This window comes from Triticum urartu, chromosome 5A (genome assembly GCF_056163025.1).
Source record: "Triticum urartu cultivar PI428250 chromosome 5A, HENAU_Tu73, whole genome shotgun sequence".
In the NCBI taxonomy this organism is placed as follows: domain Eukaryota; kingdom Viridiplantae; phylum Streptophyta; class Magnoliopsida; order Poales; family Poaceae; genus Triticum; species Triticum urartu.
The window spans coordinates 658,304,213-658,331,715 of NC_141877.1; the positions used below are offsets into that span (position 1 = coordinate 658,304,213).

The 27,503-nt window shown below is 46.7% G+C and overlaps 2 protein-coding genes and 1 pseudogene across 3 annotated transcripts; 2 read left to right on the forward strand and 1 right to left on the reverse strand.

Annotated features, from left to right (window-relative positions):
* The first annotated feature begins 3,479 nt into the window (after positions 1–3,479).
* LOC147973841 (WAT1-related protein At5g64700-like) lies at positions 3,480–8,803 on the forward strand. 2 transcript variants are annotated; one of them, XM_087525113.1, is made up of 7 exons: positions 3,480–4,095; positions 7,284–7,346; positions 7,440–7,553; positions 7,647–7,887; positions 8,084–8,242; positions 8,329–8,480; positions 8,653–8,803. In XM_087525113.1, exons 1-7 carry the CDS (start codon positions 3,908–3,910, stop codon positions 8,801–8,803), a joined length of 1,068 nt encoding a protein of 355 aa, XP_087381239.1. In that variant the 5' UTR covers positions 3,480–3,907. The 2 variants fall into 2 exon arrangements, with proteins under 2 accessions (XP_087381239.1, XP_087381238.1); XM_087525112.1 differs by lacking the exon at positions 3,480–4,095 and adding an exon at positions 6,934–7,124.
* Positions 8,804–10,935: 2,132 nt separating this feature from the next.
* Positions 10,936–11,667, reverse strand: LOC147973842 (uncharacterized). Its single transcript, XM_087524808.1, has one exon. It carries the CDS (start codon positions 11,665–11,667, stop codon positions 10,936–10,938), a length of 732 nt encoding a protein of 243 aa, XP_087380934.1.
* A 7,549-nt stretch (positions 11,668–19,216) lies between these two features.
* LOC147973843 (WAT1-related protein At5g64700-like) lies at positions 19,217–26,213 on the forward strand (annotated as a pseudogene).
* The last annotated feature ends 1,290 nt before the right edge of the window (positions 26,214–27,503 follow it).

A 27,503-nucleotide genomic window follows, 5' to 3' on the forward strand; every position in this document is an offset into this window, starting at 1 on the left:
TCAAGGCGGCTGTTGGCTCTGATGCACCTCCTGAACCTGGCGCAACTTTTCACCGTCGGCCGATTACAGAAGGATATGCTAGGGTGATGGTGGATGAAATCACAGAAGGATTTGAGGACCTCCAGCTTGACCATCCTACGGGTGGCGGGGAGACTCGGCTGGGTTCTTGTCTGAAGACTTCATGCCTATGGCGGAAGGAGCTCATCAACCTTTCGAACTGGACGCCTCCGCCTCCTCCTCCGGTGAGTCAGGGCACTCCGCCTCCTCCACCACCTCCTCCTCCGGCGAGTGATCAGGGCACTCAGCCTCCTTCTCCGGCGCGTGGCGGCACTCCGCCTACTTCTCCGCCTGCGCTGGTGCGCTCGAGCAGCCACCAGCCACCTCCTTCTCCGCCTCGCCAGCAAGGGCGGAAGAGACCCGCTGCCGCCCCGGCTGCTCCGGCGTGTCGTAGTCCTCCTCCCCGTAAGCAAGGAAAGAAGACAGCCGCAACCGCTCCATCTGCTTCGGCGTCTAGCAGTACATCCAGAGGTGCGAGGCAATACAGATTCGGTCCTTCTCTGAAGACTCTAGAGAAGTTACCATACGAGATGACCCCGGAGGAAAACGAGAAGATCGTGCGACACGAAGTGAGGAACTTCTTTGAAGGGGTGAAAGCAAAGAAACATCCACCTTCGGAGGAGAAGGTAGATCCGGTGAAAGCGAAGCGCACTCTGGAAGCCCTGAAGAAACCACAAAAGTGGAGTGGTCGAGAAGTACTATCAGTGATCAAAGGTTAGCGGAACGACGAGCTGGGAAAAAAATTGCTTAGCTAGGCGAACAAGCGAACCAATCGTCCCCCCCCGCTCAAGGTGTCTAGCGATATTGTCGCTAACAATTTGAGGATGGTGCCCGGTTATAACAATCTTGATGATTACCTGCCCGACGATGTACATTATGAATTCTTGGAGGTGGAAGAACACATATACGAGTACGGGAAGCCTCTTGTCAAAGATGAAAGGTCTCTAACAACGATGATGCGAAGATTCCATGATTGGTACATGAAAACCTGCAGAGAGTCTGGGGGAGGAATACTTTGACGCTGAGAGTTAAAGAGGAGCATGACCTCGTTGGAACTGATCTGTTGAATGTTCCATTTGAGGAGTTCTTCCAGCTTTTCAATCAAAGGGCCCTCGATAAATTAACGGTCACTTGCTACTGTCTGTAAGTACTACTTCTGTCATTAAGTCTCTATATATAAGTCAGCTCTTTCATTGCATGTATTTATAATTATCCTCGCTATATTATGCAGATTGAAGATCGCCGAATTGAAGAAAAGACAAATCGATGATATTGGGTTCATTAACCCAAATATCATAGATGCATTTTCGATTGAATTTAAGAAAAAAGAAACCAAGGCCAACTTGCTACGATAGTTGGTATTAAATCAAAACAAAGCTATAATACTCTTTGCTTACAACTTCAAGTGAGTGTTACTTTCTTGTGCATATTCGGTTTCCCTTATTAGTCGAGGTTATAGTAATGTAATTGATGAGTTATGCATGCGTGCGCAGGTTCCACTATATTCTCCTAGAGATTAAGCTCGAGCAGGGACTAGTAACCGTCTTAGACTCGAGACGAAAAGATCCCAAGGAGTACGCGGACATGACTAAAATTCTCGAGAAGTAAGTTAAATCGATCAGAGGATATGTGGTCAAGCAGTAGCGCGGGTAAATGGGCCCGCGCTACTGCTACCGAGTTACCTGCAGCGTCGGGTAGGTGGCAAGCGCTACTAGTAAGTGAGGCCAGCAAGATGGCTATACGTATAGATAGTAGCAACGATGAGTACAGGACCCGCACTACTGCTACATGGTTAGTTGCAGCGTGAGTAGTATACCCCGCGCTACTACTATGGCTCGACCCAAGGCTACCGTAGGGCCCACTTAGCAGCAATGTGTTTTATGTCAACCCGCCCTACTACTAAAACATACCTGTAGCGTGTGCTCTTGCCCGGGGTACTGCTACTTAACAGTAGTGTGGAGCTCTTACCCGTCGCTACTGCTAAGCATCTACTTATGAGGTATTTCTTAGTAGTGCATGGCGAAATGAGATTTAAGATCAAAAAGCCTCTTATGTAAAGCATATAATATGGGGATCAAATAGCACATCTTTTGTTGAGGATAACTAACTATCGGAGAACAAAAGTGCAAAAGTTGTGAAAACTATGGATCCCAAATAAAAACGCAGGGGGCCAACTCGAGGAGGCGTTAGCTTGGTGTTGACACCAGATTTTTGCATGGCACAAAACCCAATAAAGATAACATCGGATGAAAAAAGTTTCAAACATCAAAGTTGTGCGTCTCATCGAAACTGTTAATTTTGATATAAAAATCGTCTTGATCTGAGTTCGTATGCAAAAGTTAAAGCCAAAACGATATTGCTGCAGAAAATTGGACATTACCGGACTGTCCGGAAATTGGACCAGACTGTCCGGTCCAGATCGTGAAAATCGTCCAAACCTTCTGTTCGTAATACTCAGTCCAGTAAAAAGTCTGGTCTAAATTGGGAGTGCGAGTTTTTGTAAATTTGATCGGCACATGGACGATTATGGGCTTAAGATGGAGTCAAATCAAAAAACGCATAACAGTTTTAAACAGTTCAGTCCAAACCATGCGAATTAGAGTCAAATTAGGGCGTTTAGAGCTTTAGACGTGAATCCAAGTCATTTCTTGCACGGAAAGCTCAGCCACCTCTTATATACCTAAGGGGTGACGGCCGATCGAACAACAACACACAATCGACAAAACCCATCTACTTTTTATCCTAATTTTACATCTCTCCCTTGTTCTTTCTCTCTCGTTCTTCATTCGTTCTTCGTGTTGAAGGGCAGCGATCCTCGAGGCTCTAGGGGCGAGCAAACCGACCGAGGGCAGCCCATAGCCGCGCGCGTTCAGACGGGGTCCCTCCCGGGCGTATGGGGTTTCAGATCCTGAAATGCACCCGCCAGATTGCTTGCGTGCCGCGCTTCCGGACGGGTCTCCTTCGACGTGAGCTGCGGTGCATCACCCTCGGCGTTGGAGGTATACGGTGACGTGTTCGTGTGCGAAGAGTTGGCGAGGAACATACAACCAACAAACAGGATAGTGAAGAGAACGGTGGACGGAAGTCCTGGCCACCGGTGCAGCACCGGGGGTGGGAAAGAAGAGAAGAGGCGCGACCATGCAAACCCCATGTGCGTACAATAATTGTTTCCGAACCAGTTTATTTAATTTTTATTTCAAAGATTTTTCTTAAAATATTGTTAATCAGTTTTTAACATGGAAAAAATGATATCGCTAAAAATGAAAAAGTGTTCATGTATGTACATATGAATAAAAATCCCACCGCGTATATAAAAATGTTTGTATATACAAAAAGGTTCATGTATTTTTAGAAATAGTTCATAGCTAGTTTTTTTAGAAAATATTCATACACATTTTGAATATATATTCATGTACTCTAGAAAATATGTTAAAAAAATCCAAGAAGAAAAGGAGGACATAAATAGACAACAAAAAGGTGGAAATAGAAACAAAAAAAATGATAACATAAAAGGTAAAACAAAGTAAGCAGAAGTATTGAAAGAAAAAGGAAAAGTCCAACTAAAGAATCTGCCCAATAGACTGGCTGAATCTACTCTCTACCAAGCAGACTGAACTTGCTGTAGCAGTTGGCGTGAATCTAGCTAGGAGCGAAGAATGGGTCACACGGCCTGCAGCTCGCCCGCCCGATCCCACAAGAATCTCTCCCCTGGTTTGTTACTTCACTCCAGTGGTTGGCCCATCGATCACCCATCCCACTCGACCCCCCCGCAACTCGCATCACACAACTCCTATTCTCTTGTTGGCTGATCAACCAAGTTCTCGTCGTCTCGATCGTCGAAAATCTATCGATGGGGTCGTCGTTTAAGTCGGAGTGGGGGCCGGCGATCTGCATGGTGCTCATCGAGCTGTTCACCACGGGGCAGCTGCTGCTCACCAAGGTGGTGGTCGACGCTGGCCTCATGGTCTTCGCCCTCCTCACCTACCGCTTCTTCCTCGGTGCCGCCCTCGTTGTCCCTCTCGCCCTCATCCTTGAGCCGTACGTCATCGCTTCTCTACTCACCGCCAATGCATCTCATCTTCAAGATTTTATTGTTACTCCCTCCGATCTATATTAAATGTCGTTGGTCAAAGTTGTTAGAGGGAGCACTTATTAATTTATGCACGCATGCGTTTCTGACCGATTATATTCATGACGTGACGTGATCGAATTCCTTCTTTGCACTTATATTGATATGTGGTTCGTGTGTGCCTATGGGTGGATGGCATGTTGTGTTTGCCTGTTGCCGCCGTGTCACTAGCATGTACTCCTAAAAATGTATAAGATTGTTTAGACCACGAAAGACTATTTCTTTACAGAGGGAGTAGTCTCCAGACAAGTTTAGCTTGACAGACCATTTGTCTTCTTTCCTGGTGGCCGAAGAAGCTACTGAGTTTGGCGGTGGGAACTGTAAGCATATCAAATCTGATATGTATGCCACGCACATATGTTACCAGGATCTATTTCACGAGTCTTCCATGACAACAACACAACCTTGGCGCCTGCCTTATAAGTAGTATGAAGGGTGATCACATCTTTAGGGAATCAAGGGGAAGTAGTGGCTACTGGCTAGGGCTACACCTGGATCAAAAACATAGCAAAACATTTCAAAAAAAATCTCTGTATTTTTTTACATCCCCAGGAGCTATGTAGCTCTGTACTTTTTACAAAGGTGCTCGGATGTCATTTGGGAATCAAACTTTGCAAAGACCTATAACATTTGTTCATAATCATTGTCACAAAGTTAGACAACATGGTCTACAAGTAACACTTAAGGCCGCATCAACGAAAATTACGCTCGTAAATTAAAAGTAATTGGATACACTAGCACCACCTCATGATCAGAAATTACAATATGCATGATCTTTGCATTTATATTGATCTGTTATGTTCTTCCCTGCTGGACCAATATATGGTTTGTGTTTTGTCTATGGCGTGTTTGTCCGTTGCGTTCACCATGTCGCCAGCATGTGTTCTGTTACTTCTGTACTGTGTTTAGCTATTGTTTATCTTCTTTCCTGATGGACAAAGAAGCTATACTGGGTTTGTAGGCGTGGGAATCATAAGCATATCAAATCTGATATGCCAAACATATTTTCCCAGGATCTTTTTAAAAAAATATGCAGCAAAGTCCAGCTATTTCTCTCAAAAAAATCTCAGGATCTCACTAGCCTTTTTTCGAAACAGAGGCAAAAGCTTTGCCTCATCTCATTAATAAAGAAAAAGGGTAACAAGTTGCCCGGTTAATTAACAAAGAACAGGACGAAAACCGCTACAACACAACCACAAGAAAGGGCACCCCGGTCGACTTGGCACCGACGAGACCACACACACCACCAAGAAGAGGACACTGCCGAGGTTGCCTGCAATGTCATCGTCATCACCTCTCCCCGAGCAGGCGACTCCGACTTCGCCGCTGACGACCCATCAAGACACCTTCGAACAAGCGACACACGAGAACCTCGCCGGCCAAGGGCAACACCACGTGACCTGGCCACCCACACGAAGACACACACGCTGGCGAGAAGAAACAGCTGAGGTTTCCACCAGGTCTCATCGTCGTCACTCCTCCACAAGCCAGTGATTCCGACTTTACCATTCAACTTCCACAAACGAAATCCTCTTCGCAACAGATGCCGGTACCCATGCCGGCCCATGCCAAACAGTCGACCCTCGCGTAGCAACAGGCAGCTCCGACTCTGATGACAAGCTCTGGAGAGGAGATGCGCAAGACCCGCACCGAAGAAGATCTTCACCACCGGACCGCCCCTTCCAGGTCATCGTACGCCGCTCAAATGAAGAGGCTCAAAAAGCATAGCAGCTCAGACTTCACAACAAGCGAAGACCAAGACGAAGATACTCGGACATGCCAGAGCCAAGCCCACTAACAACGTCTTCCGCTACCAGACCATCGCTCACCAACGTCATCGTTGCCATACAAGCCGTCACACGGACCTCTCGCATCGCCGGCCACGTGCCGTGATGCCGTGCAAGTCCAACCCAGGATCTCACTAGCCTTTCATGACGACAACAACAACAGCCTTGCATATGCTTCTCATGTGGTTATTTACCAATATGGGTTTAGCTCTCGATGTCTTTGGGTTTTGGAAGTCCTCCGCCGAACGAGTAGTATTTCACCATGACAGGCTTACAAGGAAATTCCACTAGTATCCTACAGACTACTCCCTCCGATCCAAATTAATTGACACGGATTTAGTACTAAAGTTGTGTCAATTAATTTGGATTAGAGGGAGTACATGATAGAGGTTGAGCTCATTACTCGAATGAAACCAAGTCTACAACAAAAGGCTAGGAATTACTTTATTACTCCCTCCGTTCACTTTTATAAGTCGTTTTAGACAACTGAAAATAAGCTAATTTGCACCTTGTCTGAAATGTCTTCAAAGCCTTATAAAAGTAAACAGAGGGAGTAATTAATTGGAGGCATGTAGCTAACAGAGCAGGCCCTAAATCTGAAAGATTAGAAAGTTGAAAGTATAGCTAATTAGATGCAAACACAAATTCTTTGTATAGCTAACAGAGCATGCACCGCCCACCCATATTCCACTATTTATTTTTTAGAGATTGAGGAATAACTCTTATATATCCCTCAAACATAAAGAGAAAAATTAGAGGGTGGAGACATCTTGCAAACACAAGTTCTCTGTGCATGCACGCCACTAGCTCACACATAAAGAATGACAAGCACTTGGTGAGTTGTGAGAGCCAGCACTCATCTCCCCTCCCTCCCCGTAGCTTTGCCATTCCCTCCTTGTCACTTTGCTCAAAGGCTATCTCCATTCTCCAATTCTCCACCACGTACGTACAGCGACAGTAATGGGGGGCTTGACGAACGTGAAGGAATGGTGGCCTGCCATCTTCATGTTGTTGATCCAAATTTTCACGACAGGGTTAATGTTGCTCACAATGGTGGTGGTGGACAGTGGGTCACTTGCTTGGACCTTGCTCACGTACCGCTTCTTCCTTGGCGCCATCTTGGCCATCCCCTTGGCGATGTTCTTTGAAAAGTTAGCTCTAATTAACTACTGTTATTTTAGCATATTTTTCTCCTTCTCATGGTTGTCATATGACAGGAAACATTTGGCAAGTAATTATCAAAATGTGTCGTGATATAAAAACATTTTGCAAATGATTATCTGTTTACTTACCCTCATCACCTCATCTAGAGGGAAGTTGAAGGAGCTTACACTGAAGGCGTTCATATGGATTTTCACCAGTGCACTTGTGGGGTTAGTCATTTCGTTCACATCACCTCAGTTCGGCAATGGTTCTGATAAATATCTACGCACAAAGTAGTGGTGATTGTTGCTTTCACCTTCCAGATTCACAATTCCTGGTTTCGCCTACATTGGCCTCGGAGACACATCGCCAGGATACGCGGTAAACTTCTATAACATCATACCGATTGCCGCCTTCATCCTCGCGGTCCTTTTCAGGTAAACAAGATGGAAATATAATCACAAACGCCTACTAGGAATATTGGGTCCATAGAGGAAGGAACTGCAACAACCGACTGTTATTTTTCTCAGGAAGGAGCCACTGGACATGAGGAGCCTGGTGGGGAACATCAAGGTCGTCGGAACCCTAGTCTGCGTTGGAGGAACGCTGGTGATCAGCCTGTACAAGGGCAAGGTGCTGCACCTTTGGCCCACAAATATCATCGGCTACCACCCGAAGCAAGCCGGAGCTGCTTTTGGTCACCACCATGTGCGTGGAACCATCTTGCTCATCACCAGCAGCCTCAGCCTCGCCGTCTGGTACACAGTACAGGTATATAACAAACATATAAGCAACAAGTCACTATTGCAACGTCTCAAATAAATAGTATTACCTATATATCATTAATTTTGTACAGGTATTTCATGCAAAATTCAACTCCTCCTCCGAGGGAGTATTACCTTTTTTAAAATTCTTAAGCAAAGTGTGACCAATACAGCTTAATTATATATGAGTTTGTAATGAGCAGGCTCAGATGCTAAAAGTGTTCCCATATAAGTACTGGTCCACTGTCGCTACATGCTTCGTGGGGAGCATCCAAACGGCTGTCGTGGGGGTTGCGATGAACAGAGAGAAGGCAACATGGGCGCTCAAATGGAACATGAGCTTGCTCACCATTGTGTACTCGGTAAAACTATTCGGCTATTCCTTTTGTTGTGCATCAGTTCACTTTGTGGCCCTCAGTTGAAGGTCCTCATTTACATCTTGCTGCAGGCAATACTCAACACTGCTGCCAAATTTGTGATGATTTCGTGGGTCGTCACGCAGCGTGGGCCAACCTATCCGGCCATGTTTTGTGCCGTGACGGTGTTCTTCACTACTATTCTCGACTCGTTGCTTCTCGGCAATGATCTGTCCGTTGGGAGGTATGCTTACCACTTCTCTCCATCCTATGTTAATAAGTGCTGATTTTGGCTAACGTTCTTAAGACCGTAGGTATATACCAAAATATGCATCGCCAATTACTAACATTATTTTCTTAAAATTTGTTGCTGAGTTTCCTTGCAATTAGTAACCGATCTGCTTACATGCATGCAGTGTTCTAGGCATGTTCATGATTCTAGCTGGGCTCTATCTTTTCCTTTGGGGAAAGAGAAAAGAATCGGTACCTCCGAGTGAAGAAAATCCAAAGGAACAAATGTTGTTTCAGAGTGGAGACAAGAATGATAAATCAGTAGCTAATGTATGATTATTTCATTTGGCAATATTACAAAAGCGACTATTCAGAAGTTTGTGTATTACGAAAAACAGAGGAAAAAGGTCAATATTGTTTGTGATGTCCTCAACCATTCATCCAATTTGATCATCACGTAAAAAGGTCAATATCCCAAATTGTTGATTATGGTAGTTGTCTTCATTTTAGTTAGCGAATTTTAAACCAGACAGTGAAAATAGCAAAATGACACAATTAGTTCTAAGTTTTGTAGTTTCTTTGTTTGGTTTTATATGAAGTCCTCAAGCATTGACCCTGCATTATTGTATCTCTCCACTGCCTCATGCCTTTTCCTCCTATCTGAAATGATCGAGGTGGATCTGCGAGGGGCCAGGGCGTGAATAGATCTCTACAATATTTATGATGCTTGCAAGGTCAAGGGACCAAAGTAAAACACAAATGAATGAGCTATGGTTAAGGACAATCGAAGGCACGGGGAAACGAAGATTTATTTCGATGTTCACTCCCTTGGAGGGGAGATAGTCGCACCGTTGGAGAGGTGGGAATCCACAAAGGAAACCTAAACCACATTGCATAAGAGCAACTCCAATGCACCGACCCAAACGGACGTGCTCTTTGTCCGTTTTTTGTCCGTTTGGGTCGGCCGCCCGCTCGACGTCCGCCCTCTTTTTGATTTGGGTCGGCTATGCGCCCAATGCACAGGACCCATTTCATGTCCACACATAAATTTTAAAAGGCTCGCAGCCATAGATCATGTCAGCGGCCATGCCATCGGCCAAAATTCATGCCGGTGCCATGCCAACGGCCGGGATACAAAGCCAGTCTCCCACAAATCCACCACACAGTTTATGCTAGCACACTTGCCAGCGGTCGGCACACATGCCAGCACACAAAAAGGGGTGGGAATTTGACCACGCCATCTCAGTCGTGGTCATGCCAGCACACTTGCAGGCATACAAAAAAAGGATGACGCTCTCCACCATAGATCACTCGTCGTTGAACTTGAGCATGTCGGCCCGAATCTTCTCGAACCACGCCTCTTCCTCAGCGACACGGTGTTCAGATCCACCTTCATGACCTCCACCCCCGTCATCATGCTAGCGAGCGCCACTTCTTTTGCCTTTCTCTTGGCATTGGCGGCCTCGATCTCGAGCATCTTGGCTTGCTTCTCCGCTTCCATCGCAAGCATCTTGGCTTGCTTCTCTCGAGGTCAAGCCTCCCCCTTTGGATCTCCATGAAGGTGTTCATTTGATCTTCCTTATCTTGCCGGCGCTTCTCCTTCCTTGTGTCCTTCTTGCTCATCATGCCCTCCACGGTTGCAAGCAAAGAAATCAACGCCGCATCACGCTTGTCCTCCTTCTTGGAGTTGGTCTTCCCTCGCGGCCGTGGCTTTTCGCCCTCCCCAAGCTGCTCCATGGCTTCCTTCCCCCCATGCGACATGAGGGTGGCATATTGCGCCTTGAACTTCTCCTTCCCCTTGATGACCATCAACAATGGGAGAGGTGGAAGGACTTGCCGTCATGTTGGACCTTGAATGCCTCCAAAGCTTGGAATGCCTACAAATGAATAGCATGCAAGCATATGGGCAAATGGACATGCGAGCATAAATGAAAATGTAAACAGATACGAAGAGGGGCACATGTATACCATATCTTGCATGCGATGCCGCTCATGGGGCGTGCCTTGATGGTCTCAAGGGTGGCACAAAACTTGTTGCACTCTTGTTGTATCACCCTCCATCGCTTCGAGAGGGACACCCACCCACGCTTGCTTTGCATTTGGTACGGCGTAAACTTCTTGTGTTCATGGTACTTGTGATGCACACGAATCCAAAAGGTTGATGCATTTTGTTCGGCGTCGACCTTGGGGTCTTGCCCAATTCCCCTCCAACTCTCACAAAGGAGCTTGTCCTCGGATGGGGTGTATGCCTTCGTCCACTTGCTTTTGCGCTTCGGCTTCGTGCCGGCTTGGTTGAGGAGCTCGTCCTCGAACAAAGGCTCCCCATCGATGTCCATATCATCCTCTTCCTCGAGGTTGTAGTCCTCTGGGAACCCATGGTCGAGCGGGAAGCTGCCCAGACCGACCTGATCTTGCATGAACGCGTCCTCCGTGCCAGCTTCATCATAGCTCGACGGCATGAATGGCGCTCAGTCGTCATGGCTTTGGGCCTCCTCGGGATCATAGGCAGCTGCAGCGGCACCGCCAACGGAGGCAGTGGCCGCTGCACCACCTTCGAAGATGATGTTCTCCATGATGAAACGGCTAGCCGTTTCGTCCTCGTCGGCCGCCGCCATTCTGTCGAACAGGTTGTGTGCGCCGGGGATCATGTCGGCTGGCATCTCCCGCGAGCGTTTCCTCACTCCTCTAGAGGATGATGAACTGGCCACTGACGTGGCGTTGAGGTCGATGGCCATGGGCGCGGGCGTGGATGGCGCCACCATGCTCACCTCCGGCGAGCATTCCCAAGAGAAGTGGGAAGCTTGTGGATAGACGTGGAAGCCGGGAATTGGCTGCGTGGCAGACGTGCGCGGCGACTCTGGCAGCACCATGGGAGGAAACGCTGACGAGCCCGTGCTGGTCGCGGCCACGGCGGCGCTGATGAGCCCGATCTGGACAGAGTTCAACCCTAGGTACATCAGGGCCTCCCTCATTGCGGCGGCGACTCGGGCACTGGTTTCCTCCTGCTGCGCGGCGGCAGAGAGGGCGGTGACGGCCGCCGCTTCGTCCCTTGCGTCTGCCACGTGCCTCTGGTCCGTTCGCTTCGCCGACTGCACGACCCACTCCGCGTCAGCTTCTTCCTCTTCTTGGGTGGCGTCGCGGTCTTGCAGGGCACAGGCGAGGCCGGCGGCGGCATCAAGGGTCGGCGCGTCATCGACCATGGCTGGGAGCGCGAGCGGGCGGGGCGTTTTGGGAAAGTGGAGGGAAATGGTGGTTGATGTGCCACCGACTGGCGGGCCAGGGGGAGGAGTAGGCGTGCGTCACACGCGTCCGTTTCGTGTTCGCGCCTACGCAAATGAGGCTTAAATTTGGGCCAGCAATGGATCGGCGGGCGGACGAAAAGCGGACGCGCGTCCGTTTGGGTCGGCTTGTTGGGACGACTTTCTGTCCGCGACGACCCAAACGGATGCGCGCGGATGAAATAGGTCGGCGCGTTGGAGTTTCTCTAAGGGACTAAAACCTGAGTGTACACTTAGCAAACATATTAGTCCTTATCAATGTCGAAATCTGAATATGTTGACTAAAACCTGAATGTACTAGAAAATGTACTAGAAAATGTTGACTAAAACCTGAATGACATTTGACAATGAAGGAGATGCTGTGCATTTTAGCACGTCGAGGAAGTTCTTCGGTTCCGCCAAGTTAAGAGTACATTTTTGTACATAACTTGACGAGCTGCCCGATGAGATTCCAAGCTTGTATTTTTTGCACGTATGATGTTTCTTCAGGGATCTCCATGGTAGTGTCGTCAAATCCTTTTGGTGTTGCCTATTTTCCTTGAGATATCACCACAAAGGTGATTAGCAACCACTAGTGTTATTGTGTTAGACCTTGAGACAGCATCCAAACCTTCATAAACTTTCCGAAGGGAAATCACAAGTTGATCCCTCATGGGTCCATCTCGGCCATTTCACTCCCAACCCATTCATAGGTTCCAAATTATTGGAAATCCAAACAAAAAGACCTCAGAGGGTCCGTAGGAAACATGCTCGACGACTTTGAATGAACTATCATGAGCCTATCCTAGAAGGCTCTGAATGAATGGAACATAAGGTTTTGTAAAATTCACTTATCCCAAGTTGAAGGTTCCGACCACTCACCATTCGGATGGTACGAATTATATTGGGACCTAGGGATGTCGCTAGTGATCAATATCAAGATGTTTGGGTGGATATGTATATAGTGTCCAATTTCATTGAAACCAAACTTCACTAGCTCAAGGGTCTTGGAAGAATTCACTTGGAGGAACCAAATGAGAGTAGGACCTTCTTTGGCATCATGTAATGCATGAACCACCAGATCGAAGGGTCTGAACAACACTCAAAGTAACTCGAACACTCTTTAAAGGACTCGAGGTTCCAAAGATAATGCACTCTAAAGGCTTGGGGCATGAAAAGAGGAGAGGATATGGGTGGAAGAGTGAGGGGTTTTGTGCGAGTTCTGGAAGTCTGAGTTTGAGCACTTAGCAAGAAATAACTTCTTCTCACAAAGTCCAATATCCCATGGTTTCTTTTAAGGGTGGGCATAAAAAACGACGAATCAAAGACCGAATCGACGCCGAAACCGAAAAAAACAAAAGTTTGATTTTTATTGTTCCTACAGAAAAATTCGGTTTTTAGCTATGTTAACCGAACTTAATTCCTTTGGTTAACAGGAAACCAAACATTGATGGGGGACACGTGAATCTGCAGCGATGCTCCCGCGCTAGGCGGCAAAAATGCCAAATTGAACTATGGACGAAACTATTTCATAAATTAAACTGTGTTTGAAAAAATTTCATCCGACTGACCCTTTTGTGTAGCGTTCGACATATAGGCGTCACATTACACGATGCAACGTCTAGCTCTCAGGCGCTACACACCTAGCCAGAGCCGCATCTCAGAATGTCTGAAAAATGCTAAGTCAGTATGCAACGCCTGAGAGTTAGACGTTGCACAGGATGCGATATGCAAATCCATGCACAAAGTTAATTTAACACGCAGGAGAGGGCAAGGAAACAAGCAGACAAAAGAGCCTACAGGCAGAGGTACGACGCGCAGCATGTCTGGATGGACATGTGCTTTCATGCATGCATGCATGCATGCAGGAGAAAAAGTGGTATAAGTATACTAGTATAGGTAGTATATATGAACATGGTAAGTGGAGAAAATATTTGGGCCGGATCCACACCGTGTCATGCATGCATGGGCTTGCCCTGTAGAGTGTGTCCACACCGTGACGTTGGGTGAAGTCACTAGTGCAATGCCTACACGCTAGGCGCTACACTGTACAGTGTGACGCCTAGCTCTCAGTCGTTGCACATTGACTTAGCATTTTTCAGGTAGTCTGGAGTGCGACGCTGGATATGCGTGTAGCGCCTTAGAGCTAGGCGTTGCACAGTATAGTGTGACGCCTAAATGTCGGACGTTATACAAAAAAGTTAGTTAGGTGATTTTTTTTCAAACAGAGTTCAGTTTGTGAAATAGTTTCGTCTGTCAATTCTGCCGCGCTAGGCAGCCTCCAGAAAGCTTGCGGTCGCGATAAAAAGATTCCCTGCATGCAGGCCCAAACTTACAAGCAATTATGGACTTATGGGCTTCTTTTTCACGTGTGACGCTGATGTAGTACACAGCGCTGCAGTTTGATCGTTTAGTGCCGCCTCGGCCAGCCGCACAGAAAGAGGTGTATAGCAAATACGGTATAAACCGATTACCGAACCGAAAAGCTTGGTTGGTTAACCGAACTTTTGGTTAGCTCCTTTTAGAAGCTATTTTCGGTTTTTATCTTTGCTAACTGAATTTATAAAATAATCTTATCGATCCTTTCTCACAGTTTTTGAGGGGTCAAGAACATCTCTACCAACTAGGTGGACTAGAAATGATCAATACTTGAGTAAAATGTTCGTCCATCAATCTTGTCTTGAATCGTCAAAACGTAGTATGGGGGCCTAGATGCACTTTCAACCTTTATTATACGATGTATTATTTTGTAGATGTATTAGTTTTGTCTTGTATATATGCAACAATACATACACAAATATATAAGTACACTCTTTGTACAAACTGTAGATCTTCAAAGCGTTGAACAAAACCAAACTAAGATTACCTCAGATGGTTAGGTTTCACTAGTGCTCCCATTTTTCTGAATTTATTTCAGTCTTTTTAACGATGTTCGTTTGGTGGGAGGAGACGTTCCCGTCGACTACGAGGCATCTGTGGTGACTTCGTCAATCCCACGACGTAGGCTCGGTATCTCAAAGGTGCTCATAGAGGTTGTGCATGTGCATTCATAGGGGTTGTACTGTGTTAAATAAAAGTATTGAACGAAAAATTTGAAAATCAACATTACTACTCATTTTGTTTCAATCCAAACACCGAAAATAATGGAATTGATCACCAATTATATTGCTCGAGGAACTGGAATTGGTAAACAGATCCTAAGTAGAATTTTAATTATCAACTGTATACTCACCCTCTATAGTCAAAAACCGCCAGCGCTATATCTAGCATTCAGCGAGACAGTAGAAAACCTCGTTGAAGCATCTACAGTAATTGGGTCGGCCCATCCGCACACATTAAAGGAAAAAGAGAATGAAAAAGAAGGAGAACACAGCTTCTAGTCGAGGCGATTGGAGCCGGTTTCCTCCGTTTTTTTTTTGTTTTTTTTTGTTTCTTTTCTTTTTCCTTCTCTATTTTTCATTCCTTTTTCTTCTACGTCAGCTTACATACATAGTATTACTACCATTTTCTTTTTCTTCTCCGATTTTTTCATTCTTTTAGCATTTGTTTCTTTGTTTTCTATTTATGATTTTCTTTTTTCTTTTTTTTCTTCTTCGGTTTTTTTATCATTCTTTTTGCATTTGTTTCTTTGATTTTACTTTTTGGTTTATTTTGTTTCATTTTTGTTTATTTTTCGTTTTTCCTTGTTTCTTTTGGTTTTCATTCTACATTTTTTGTATATGTCTGCAACATTTTTTTCAAGGCAAATATTTTTAAAAATACATGGTCAACAGGTATTCTTTGCATATTTTTAACATTTTTCAAATACTTAATTAACATTTCTAAGACCAGATAAACATTTTATGAATACATGATCAACATTTTTTCTATACAAACTTTTAAAAAATTTCAAATACACGTGTGCATGCATTTCTGATCGATTATATTCATGACGTGACATGATCGATTTCCTTCTTTGCACTTAGAGCATCTCCACTCGTTCGGCCCCCCAGCGCACATGTCATCGTTATTTCAGGCGCCCGCCCGGTGCTTTTTAGGCCTTGGGGACGATCTAGGTCCCAGCCACGCTCCCAGGTGCCGCACCCCAAGGCGCCGCAAATTCAAACTTGGTCATTCCCGCTCCCAAAAAAGGCCACAAGTCCGGCAATCAATGGCCCAGTTCGGCGATCCCCTTGCCACAGTTCGGCAATCAAATGAAAAGAAAAAAAGAAAGGAAGCGCAGGCAACGCATCAAACGACATTGGTGGAGTCGGCGTGCGTGGGCTGGGCGGCGTCATCGCGGCTTCTGTGCTTGGCGGCGTCGGCGCGGCTTCTGTACTGCTGGGCGTCGTGGAGGCATTATCGCTCGGGCTTGGCGGCGGCGGCGGCGTGGGCGTGGGAGTGGGCGGCGGCGGCAACGGCAGCTGGTTCAGGATGAGGCCACGCTCCACCAGGTACCACGCCTTGAGCTTCTCGTCGTTTCTCTGGACCATGTCCGCCCCGCCCATCACGAAAGCCGGGTCGGTGTTCCTCTTCTTCCCGGCGCCTTCCGGGCGCTGAACTTCCGCCCTCCAGTCGGCGTTGGACATGCCCGGGGGCTTGGACGATGGCGCCCTCGGCTTCCTCTGCTTCGGTTGGGTGGCGGCGGCAGTGGTAGCATCCGCCACGACGCGGGGAGGGGGAGGGGGGGGAGGGCACGTACTTCTTCGGCGGCATGGCGGTCGACTGGGAGTGGAGGAGGAGGAGATTGGCGGGAGGAATGGAGAATGAGAGGAAAGCCAATGGGGGAAAGTGGGAGGAAACGGCAGGGAAAGGGCCTCCTCGGGCGCTTGGGTTCGGCTCAAGGAGCCGGCTGGGCCCAAACCGACGCTAAATGAGATCCTGAGGGTGCGACTGGGCCGATTTTCAGCCGTCGGCGCTAAAAAAATGCCCTGAGGGGACTGGGGGAGGCTGTTGGGGACGCGGCCGGAGATGCTCTTCTATTGATATATGGTTCAGTGTGTGCCTATGGGTGGATGGCATGTTGTGTTTGCCTGTTGCCGCCATGTCACTAGCATGTACTCCTAAAAAAAGATTGTTTACACCACGAAAGACTATTTCTTTACAGAGGGAGTAGTCTCCAGGCAAGTTTAGCTTGACAGACCATTTGTCTTCTTTCCTGGTGGCCGAAGAAGCTACTGAGTTTGGCGGTGGGAACTGTAAGCATATCAAATCTGATATGTATACCACGCACATATGTTACCAGGATCTATTTCACGAGTCTTCCATGACAACAACACAACCTTGGCGCCCGCCTTATAAGTAGTATGGAGGGTCATCACATCTTTAGGGAATCAAGGGGAAGTAGTGGCTACTGGCTAGGGCTACACCCCGGTCGAAAACATAGCAAAATATTTTAAAAAAATATCTCTGTATTTTTTACATCCCAGGAGCTCTGTAGCTCTGTATTCTTCACAAAGCTGATCGGATGTCATTTGGGAATCAAACTTTGCAAAGACCTGCAGCATTTGTTCATAATCATTGTCACAAAGTTAGACAATATGGTCTACAAGTAACACTTAAGGCCGCAACAACGAAAATTACGCTCGTAAATTAGAACTAATTGGATACACTAGCACCACCTCATGATCAGAAATTACAATATGCATGATCTTTGCATTTATATTGATCTGTTATGTTCTTCCCTGCTGGACCAATATATGGTTTGTGTTTGTCTATGGCGTGTTTGCCCGTTGTGTTCACTGCGTCGCCAGCATTGTTCTGTTACTTCTGTACTGTGTTTAGCTAGATAGGTTGCTTATCTTCTTTCTTGATAGACAAGGAAGCTATAATGGGTTTGTAGGCGTGGGAATCGTAAGCATATCAAATCTGATATGCCACACATATTTTCCCAGGATCTTTTTTAAAAAACCAATAAAAATATGCAGCAAAGTCCAGCTATTTCTCTCAAAAAAAATCCAGGATCTCATTAGCCTTCTTTTCGAAACGGAGACAAAAAATTTGCCTCATCTCATTAATAAAGAAAAAGGGTAACAAGTTGCCCGGTTAATTAATGAAGACCCGGGCGAAAACCGCTACAACACGCCCACAAGAAAGGGCACCCCGATCGACTTGGCACTGACGAGACCACACACACCATCGAGAAGAGGACACCGCCGAGGTTGCCTACAATGTCATCGTCATCACCTCTTCCCGAGCAGACGACTCCGACTTCGCTGTTCACAACCCATCAAGACCCCTTCGAACAAGTGACACACGAGAACGTCGCCGGCCAAGGGCAACACCAGCCGACTTGGCCACCCACACGAAGACACACACGCTGGAGAGAAGAAACACAAAGCCGAGGTTTTCACCAGGTGTCATAGTCATCACTCCTCCACGAGCCACCGATTCCAACTTTACCATCGAACTTCCACAAACGAAGTCCTCGTCGCAACAGACGCCGGTACCCATGTCGGCCCATGCCAAACAGTCGACCCTCGCGTAGCAACAGGCAGCTCCGACTCTGATGACGAGCTCCGGAGAGGAGACGCGCAAGACCCGCGCCGAAGAAGATCTTCACCATCGGACCGCTCCTTCCAGGTCATCGTACGCCGCTCAAATCAAGAGGCTCAAAAAGCATAGCAGCTCCGACTTCATAACAAGCGAAGACCAAGATGAAGATACTCGGACACGCCGGAGCCAAGCCCACTAACAAGGTCTTGCCACTACCAGACCGTCGCTCACCAACGTCTTCGTTGCCACACAACCCGTCACACGGACCTCTCGCATCGCCGGCCACCTGCCGTGATGCCGTGCAAGTCCAGCCCCGGGATCTCACTAGCCTTTCATGACAACAACCTTGCATGTTTCTCATGTGGTTATTTACCAGTATGGGTTTAGCTCACGATGTCTTTGGAAGTCCTCCGCCGAACGAGTAGTATTTCACCACGAAAGGCTTACAAGGAAATTCCACTAGTATCCTACAGACTACTCCCTCCAATCCAAATTAAGATTTAGTACTAAAGTTGTGTCAATTAATTCGGATTGGAGAGAGTACATGATAGAGGTTTAGCTCATTACTCGAATGAAACCAAGTCTACAACAAAAGACTAGGAATTACTTTATTTATTAATTGGAGGCATGTAGCTAACAGAGCAGGCCCTAAATCTGAAAGATTACAAAGTTGAAGGTATAGCTAATTAGATGCAAACACAAGTTCTCTGTATAGCTAACAGAGCATGCACCGCCCACCCATATTCAAATATTTATTTTTTAGAGATTGAGGAATAACTACTATATATCCCTCAAATATAAAGAGAAAAATTAGAGAGTGGAGACATCTTGCAAACACAAGTTCTCTGTACATGCACGCCACTAGCTCACACATAAAGAATGACAAGCACTTGGTGAGTTGTTAGAGCCAGCACTCATCTGCCCTCCCTCCCCGTAGCTTTGCCATTCCCTCCTTGTCACTTTGCTCAAAGGCTATCTCTATTCTCCAATTCTCCACCACGTACGTCCAGCGACAGTAATGGGGGGCTCGACGAACGTGAAGGAATCGTGGCCTGCCATCTTCATGTTGTTGATCCAAATTTTCACGACAGGGTTAATGTTGCTCACGAAGGTGGTAGTGGACAGTGGGTCACTTGCTTGGACCTTGCTCACGTACCGCTTCTTCCTTGGCGGCATCTTGGCCATCAAACAACATTGTTACATGCGTGACAAGGAGGCAGCAGCACCAGATCATCTTAGGTAGTTGGTACAGTTGGTTAGCTAGGATTTATCTTTATCTTCCCTTTGTAATCTTATCTCTACCTAGCTTCCTTTCCAAGATGTAATCTAAACTGTATGCGCTATCAGGGAGATGCGCCCCTGCCTATAAACACGTACGGCGTCCCCTCGAGTTGAGGTACGACGCTTTTGCCTTCGCACATGGTAATCAGAGCCCTTCTCTTCCACGTCTAAACCCTAGAACTCTATCCAGTGCAACTATGTCATCTTCCTCTTCCTCTGGTGCCTCCCAGGCTGGTCCCAACGGCCAAGTCACGGAGAGGTTCTCCTGCACCAACTACGTCCTCTGGCGCGCGCAGATCATGCCGCAGCTGAGGGGCGTGGGTGTCTTCGGCTACGTCGACGACACGACACCGGAGCCGGCCAAGATCCTCCACACCAAGGACAAAGATGGAAAGGAATCCTCTGAGCCGAATCCCCTCCACTCCATCTGGGTTCGAGAGGACCAGCAGGTGCTCGGGTACCTGCTGAACAACCTCACCAAGGAGGTGCTCGTGCAGGTGACCGCGATCACCACGGCGCGCGAGCTCTGGGTGGCGCTGTCGGGGATGTTCTCCTCGCAGTCGCTCAGTCGCGTAAACAACATCAGAACCTCTCTGGTGAACGCCCAGAAGGGCAACAAGACCGTCGCCACCTACTTCGCTGAGATGCGGGGCTTCGCCGATGAGATGGCCGCCGCCGGGAAACCTCTCCGGGATGATGAACTCATCTCCTACATCATGCACGGCCTCGACATGGACTACCAGCCCCTCGTCTCCGCCCTCGACGCCTGCATCACCCCGGTATCCCTCGATGAGCTTTTTTCAATGCTTAGTAACTTTGATCAGAGGGTGGCGTAGTACCAGGGATCAGGCGGCTTCAAGTCATCGGCTAACGTCGCGACGCGCGGGCACGGCGGCTACGCTCGTCACTGTGGTCCTCCTCGCTCCAAGGGCAAGCAAGGGAGCGGCGGCAACAACGGCGGGTCCAACTCCAGCAACGGACGGCCCAACTACACCAACACCAGGGGCCGCCGCGGTAGTTCTTCCAGGTCGCGCCCGGACGCGGTGCGCTGCCAAATCTGCGGCAAACCGGGCCACACGGCGAGGGACTGCTGGTACCGGTTCGATGAGGTGAGGCCTCCTCTGAAGATGAGGAAAAGGTTACTGCTGCTGTTGACGGTTCATATGGCATTGATACCAATTGGTATCTTGACAGCGGCGCAACGAACCATCTTACCGGCGAACTGGAAAAGGTGACACTCAAGGAGAAGTATCACGGCAAGGACCAGATCCACACCGCAAGTGGTGCAGGTATGAGGATATGTCACATTGGTCATTTAGTTTTTCGTACCACACGTCGAAAATTTCATCTTAGGAAAATTTTGCATGTCCCTAGCACTGACAAGAACCTTCTATCTGTCCCTCGAATCACCCTTGATAATCATGTTTATATTGAATTTCATCCCTTCTTCTTTTTGATCAAGGATCAGGTCACGAGGAAAACTCTCTATCAAGGTAGATGTGTTCAAGGCCTTTACCCGTTGATTCCGGAGCTTCGAAGATACAATAAACAAGCTTGTGGTGCTATCAAGCTTTCGACCACACGATGGCACGACCGTTTAGGGCATGCTTCATTTTCCTTAGTTGATCGTTTACTTAAAAAGAATAAGCTCCCGTTTGTTGGTGACCGCAATGTTGAAACCATTTGTGATTCTTGTCAGAAAGCAAAAAGTCATCAACTTCCTTATCATGTTTCCATTAGTGTTTCCACTCAACCATTGCAATTAATTTTTTCCGATGTATGGGGTCCTGCTCCAAGCTCTGTTGGTAGACACACGTACTACGTCAGTTTCATTGATGACTACAACAAGTTCTCTTGGCTCTACCTTCTTAAAAAGAGGTCAGAAGTTTTTCAAGTCTTTAAAAACTTTCAAGCTCTTGTAGAAAGACAGTTTGATCAAAAGATTCTTGCTGTCCAATCCGACTGGGGTGGGGAGTACGAAAAACTAAACTCCTTTTTTCCAAACACTAGGAATTTCCCACCATGTGTCATGCCCTCATGCTCACCAACAAAATGGGTCCGCAGAACGTAAGCATAGTCACATTGTTGAGGTTGGCCTTGCTCTCTTGGCCGGAGCTTCTATGCCCTTAACATTTTGGGACGAAGCATTCCTCACTGCTGTACACATCATAAACATGCTTCCTAGTCGGGTTATCAACAATGAAACTCCCTTAGAAAGGCTTCTCCACACAAAACCAGATTATAAATCTCTTCGTGTTTTTGGATGCGCTTGTTGGCCGAATCTTCGCCCCTACAACACTCGCAAGCTTATGTTTCGCTCCAAAAAGTGTGCATTTCTTGGGTACAGTGCTCAGCATAAAGGAGTAAAATGTCTTGATATCTCTACTGGTCGTGTCTACATCTCTAGAGATGTTGTTTTTGACGAGACAAAATTTACTTTTGCTGATCTCCACCCTAATGTCGGCACCTTACTTCGCAAGGAGATACTTCTCCTACCACCTCATCTCTCCGGTCATGATCAAGGGGGACACGATAACTGTGATGATCATTTGTTGACTAATCCTCCTAACCATATGCATGAGCCTTGTGATGACACAGGAGATCATAACGGTGAAAACAGCAAAGAAAACGGTGCAAACAGTGAAGAAAACAACGCAACAGTCCATCCATATCGTATGTGTCATGGCGCAGCGGCAGGTGGATCAGCCCCGGGATCCGGCGCGTCAGCCGCGGCAGGCATATCTGCCCCGGGATCCGGAGCGACAGGTGCGACAGCGCGCGGTGCTGCGACAGCGGCGCCCGTCTTCGCGTCGGCCACGCGGCCAGCTGCGGCTGGCAGCAGCGGCTCCATCAGCCCGCGCGAACCAGCAGCTGCCACGTGTCAGGCTGCCGCTGGCCCGATCGGCTCGTGCTTGGGAGCCAGCCAGCTGTCTACAAGCGGCGTGACGCAGTTTGATTGGCTGGCGCGGGACCGGACGCAGCAGGCACCGTTTCCGGTTGGACGGGATCTTCTGCGCCGGATCCGCCTTCCCCACAACAGCCAGCTGCCACAGAAGATTAGCCAGCAGCGGACCCCGCCGAAACTGCTGGCGCAGGCGGATCTGCCTTGGATCAGGCGCAAATTCCACCCCCTGATTCTGCCATGGGATCCTCTGTGGCGCAAAACAATGCTGCTGCACAGCAGCGCCGTACACGACTACAATCAGGGGTAACTAAGCCAATTAATTACAAGCACATAACCAAATATGGTATGATCTGTTCTACAGGTGAACCAGGTGAGCCCACCACACTTGAGGAGGCTCTTGGTGATGAGAAGTGGAGAAAAGCAATGCATGAGGAGTATGTGGCACTACAGAAAAATAAAACATGGCATTTGGTTCCTCCAAAACAAGGTAAAAATCTTATTGACTGCAAGTGGGTCTTTAGGATCAAAATGAAGTCTGATGGAACAGTTGATCGTTACAAGGCAAGGCTAGTTGCTAAAGGCTTTAAGCAATGGTATGGCATAGACTATGAGGACACCTTTAATCCAGTTGTAAAAGCTGCCACCATCCATCTTGTTTTGTCTATTGTTGTTTCCAGGGGATGGAGTCTTCGACAATTATACGTACAGAACGTGTTTCTTCATGGTGTTCTGGAAGAGGAGGTTTATATGAAACAACCTCCTAGGTTTGAAAGCAAACATGCATGCTCTCATATATGCAAGCTTGATAAAGCGATGTATGGATTGAAACAGGCTCCTAGGGCATGGTATTCTCGTCTCAGTAAAAAGATGCAAATGCTTGGTTTTGTTCCTTCAAAGTCTGATACTTCACTGTTCATTTACAATAAGTCCAATACATCAATATTTGTTCTTATATATGTTAATGATATTATTGTCGCAAGTTCATCTGATGAGGCAATAACAGGATTATTGAAGGACTTAAGTACTGAGTTTGCTCTAAAGGACCTTGGTGATTTGCACTATTTCCTAGGTATTGAAGTAAAGAAGCACAAGGATGGACTTCATCTCTCCCAGGAAAAATATGCAAGTGATTTGGTAAGAAAAGCTGGGCTGCAAGGTTGTAAACCTACTACTACTCCTTTGTCTAGTAGAGAAAAATTGTCTCTCATAGAAGGAACACCTTTGAGTTCAGAAGACAGCACCAGGTACAGAAGTCTTGTGGGTGCACTTCAATACACAACACTCACCCGACCTGACATTTCTTTTGCTGTCAACAAAGTGTGTCAATTCCTTCATGCACCAACCACAGTTCATTTGACTGCTGCAAAACGTATAGTCAGATATGTGAAAGATACTTTGAGCATTGGTCTTAATTTTAGCAAGTCATCCTCTACTCTTGTTAGTGCATTCTCTGACTCAGATTGGGCAGGATGTTTGAATGATAGACGGTCTACTGGTGGCTTTGCAGTATTTCTTGGACCTAACCTGATTTCTTGGTGTGCCAGAAAGCAAGCCACTATTTCCAGGTCCAGTACAGAGGCAGAATACAAGGCACTGACCAATGCTACAGCAAAAATTATATAGGTTCAATCCATCCTTAAGTAGCTCGGTGTGAAAACTGCTCAGGCTCCATGTCTGTGGTGTGATAACTTGGGTGCAACCTATCTCTCAGCAAATCTCGTTTTTCATGCAAGAACAAAACATATTGAGATAGATTTTCATTTTGTCAGAGAGAGAGTTGCTAATAAACTCCTAGACATTCGGTTCATACATTCCCAGGACCAGATTGCAGATGGGTTTACAAAAGCCTTGCCTATACGAAGCTTTGCGACTTTCAGATATAATCTCAACTTAATGAAGTTGTGATTAAGGGAGGGTGTCAAACAACACTGTTACGTTCGTGACAAGGAGGCAGCCGCACCAGATCATCTTAGGTAGTTGGTAGAGTTGGTTAGCTAGGATCTATCTTTATCTTCCCTTTGTAATCTTATCTCTACCTAGCTTCCTCTCCAAGATGTAATCTAAACTGTATGCGCTATCAAGGAGGTGCGCCCCTGCCTATAAACACGTACGGCGTCCCCTCAAGTTGAGGTATGACGCTTTCGCCTTCACACAACTCTAATTAACTACTGTTATTTTAGCATATTTTTCTCCTTCTCATGGTTGTCATATGTCAGGGAACATTTGGCAAGTAATTATCAAAATGTGTCGTGATATAGAAACATTTTGCAAATGATTATCTATTTACTTACCCTCATCACCTCATGTAGAGGGAGGTTTAAGGAGCTTACACTGAAGGTGTTCATATGGATTTTCACCAGTGCACTTGTGGGGTTAGTCATTTCATTCACATCATCTCAGTTCGGCAATGGTTCTGATAAATATATACGCACAAAGTAGTGGTGATTGTTGCTTTCACCTTCCAGATTCACAATTCCTGGTTTCACCTACATTGGCCTCGGAGACACATCGCCAGGATACGCGGTAAACTTCTATAACATCATACCGATTGCCGCCTTCATCCTCGCGGTCCTTTTCTGGTAAACAAGATGGAAATATAATCACAAACGCCTACTAGGAATATTGGGGCCATAGAGGAAGGAACTGCAACAACTGACTGTTTTTTTTCTCAGGAAGGAGCCACTAGACATGAGGAGCCTGGTGGGGGAACATCAAGGTCATCGGAACCCTGGTCAGTGTTGGAGGAACGCTGGTGATCAGCCTGTACAAGGGCAAGGTGCTGCACCTTTGGCCCACAAATATCATCGGCTACCACCCGAAGCAAGCCGGAGCTGCTTTTGGTCACCACCATGTGCGTTGAACCATCTTGCTCATCACCAGCAGCCTCAGCCTCGCTGTTTGGTACACAATACAGGTATATAACAAACATATAAGCAACAACCCACTATTGCAAAGTCTCAAATAAATAGTATTACCTATATATCATTAATTTTGTACATGTATTTCATGCAAAATTCAACTACTCCTCCGAGGGAGTATTATCTTTTTTTAATTCTTAAGCAAAGTGTGACCAATACAGCTTAATTATATATGAGTTTGTAATGAGCAGGCTCAGATGCTAAAAATGTTCCCATACAAGTACCGGTCCACTGTCACTACATGCTTCGTGGGGAGCATCCAAACGGCTGTCGTGGGGGTTGCCATGAACAGAGAGAAGGCAACATGGGTGCTCAAATGGAACATGAGCTTGCTCACCATTGTGTACTCGGTAAAACTATTCAGCTATTCCTTTTGTTGTGCATCAATTCACTTTGTGGCTCTCAGTGGAAGGTCCTCATTTACATCTTGTTGCAGGCAATACTCAACATTACTGCCAAGTTTGTGATGATTTCGTGGGTCGTCACGCAGCGTGGGCCAACCTATCCGGCCATGTTTTGCGCCGTGACGGTGTTCTTCACTACTATTCTCGACTCGTTGCTTCTCGGCCATGATCTGTCCGTTGGGAGATTTGCTTACCACTTCTCTCCATCCTATGTTAATAAGTGCTGATTTTGGCTAACATTCTTAAGACCGTAGGTATATACCAAAATATGCATCGCCAATTACTAACATTATTTTCTTAAAAATTGTTGCTGAGTTTCCTTGCAATTCATAATCGATCTGTTTACATGCATGCAGTGTTCTAGGCATGTTCATGATTCTAGTTGGGCTCTATCTTTTCCTTTGGGGAAAGAGAAAAGAATCGGTACCTCCCAGTGAAGAAAATCCGAAGGAACAAATGTTGTTTCAGAGTGGAGACAAGAATGATAAATCAGTAGCTAATGTATGATTATTTCATTTGGCAATATTACAAAAGGGACTATTCAGAAGTTTGTGTATTATGAAAAACAGAGAAAAGAGGTCTGTGATGTCCTCAACCATTCATCTAACTTGATCATCACGTAAAAAGGTCAATATCCCAAAATTGTTGATTATGGTTTAGTTGTCTTCATTTTAGTTAGCGTATTTTAAACCATACAGTGAAAATAGCAAAATGAAACAATTAGTTCTAAGTTTTGTAGTTTCTTTGTTTGGTTTTATATGAAGTCCTCCAGCATTGACCCTGCATTATTGTATCTCTCCACTGCCTCATGCCCTTTCGTCCTGTTAGAAAGGATCGAGATGGATCTGCGAGGTGCCAGGGCGTGAATAGGTATCTACAATATTTATGATGCTTGCAAGGTCAAGGGACCAAAGTAAAACACAAATGAACGAGCTACGGTTAGGGACAATCGAAGGAACGGGGAAACGAAGGTTTATTCCGATGCTCACTCCCTTGGAGGGGAGATAGTCGCACCGTTGGAGAGGTAGGAATCCACAAAGGAAACCAACACCACATTGCATAAGAGCAACTCCAACGCGCCAACCTAAACGGACGCGCGCTTTGTCCGCTTTTTGTCTGTTTGGGTCGGCCGCCCGCTCGACGTCCGCCCTATTTTGATTTAGGTCGGTTGTGTGCCCAATGCGCGCGACCATTTCATGTCCACGCATAAATTTTAAAAGGACCGCGGTCATAGATCATGTCAGCGGCCATACCGGCGCCATGCGAACGGCCGGCATACAATGCCAGCCTCCAAAAAAGCCAGCACATGATATGTCTCCAACGTATTTATAATTTTTTATTGTTCCATGCTATTATATTATCTATTTTGGATGTTAATGGGCTTATTTATACACTTTTGTATTATTTTTGGGACTAACCTACTAACCCAACGCCCAGTGAAAATTGCTGTTTTTTTGCCTATTTCAGTGTTTCATAGAAAAGGAATATCAAATGGAATCCAAACGGAATAAAAGCTTCGGGAGATTTATTTTTGGAACAAACATGATCCAGGGGACTTGGAGTGGACGTCAAGCAACCAAGAGGAGGCCACGAGGCAGGGGAGCGCGCCCTCCACCCTCATGGGCCCCTCGTGGCCCCACCGACCTACTTCTTCCTCCTATATATATACCCCAAAAACATCCAGGAGCACCACGAAACCCTAATTTCACCGCCGCAACCTTATGTACCCAAGAGATCCCATGTTGGGGCCTTTTCCGGAGCTCCGCCGGAGGGGGAATCGATCACAGAGGGCCTCTC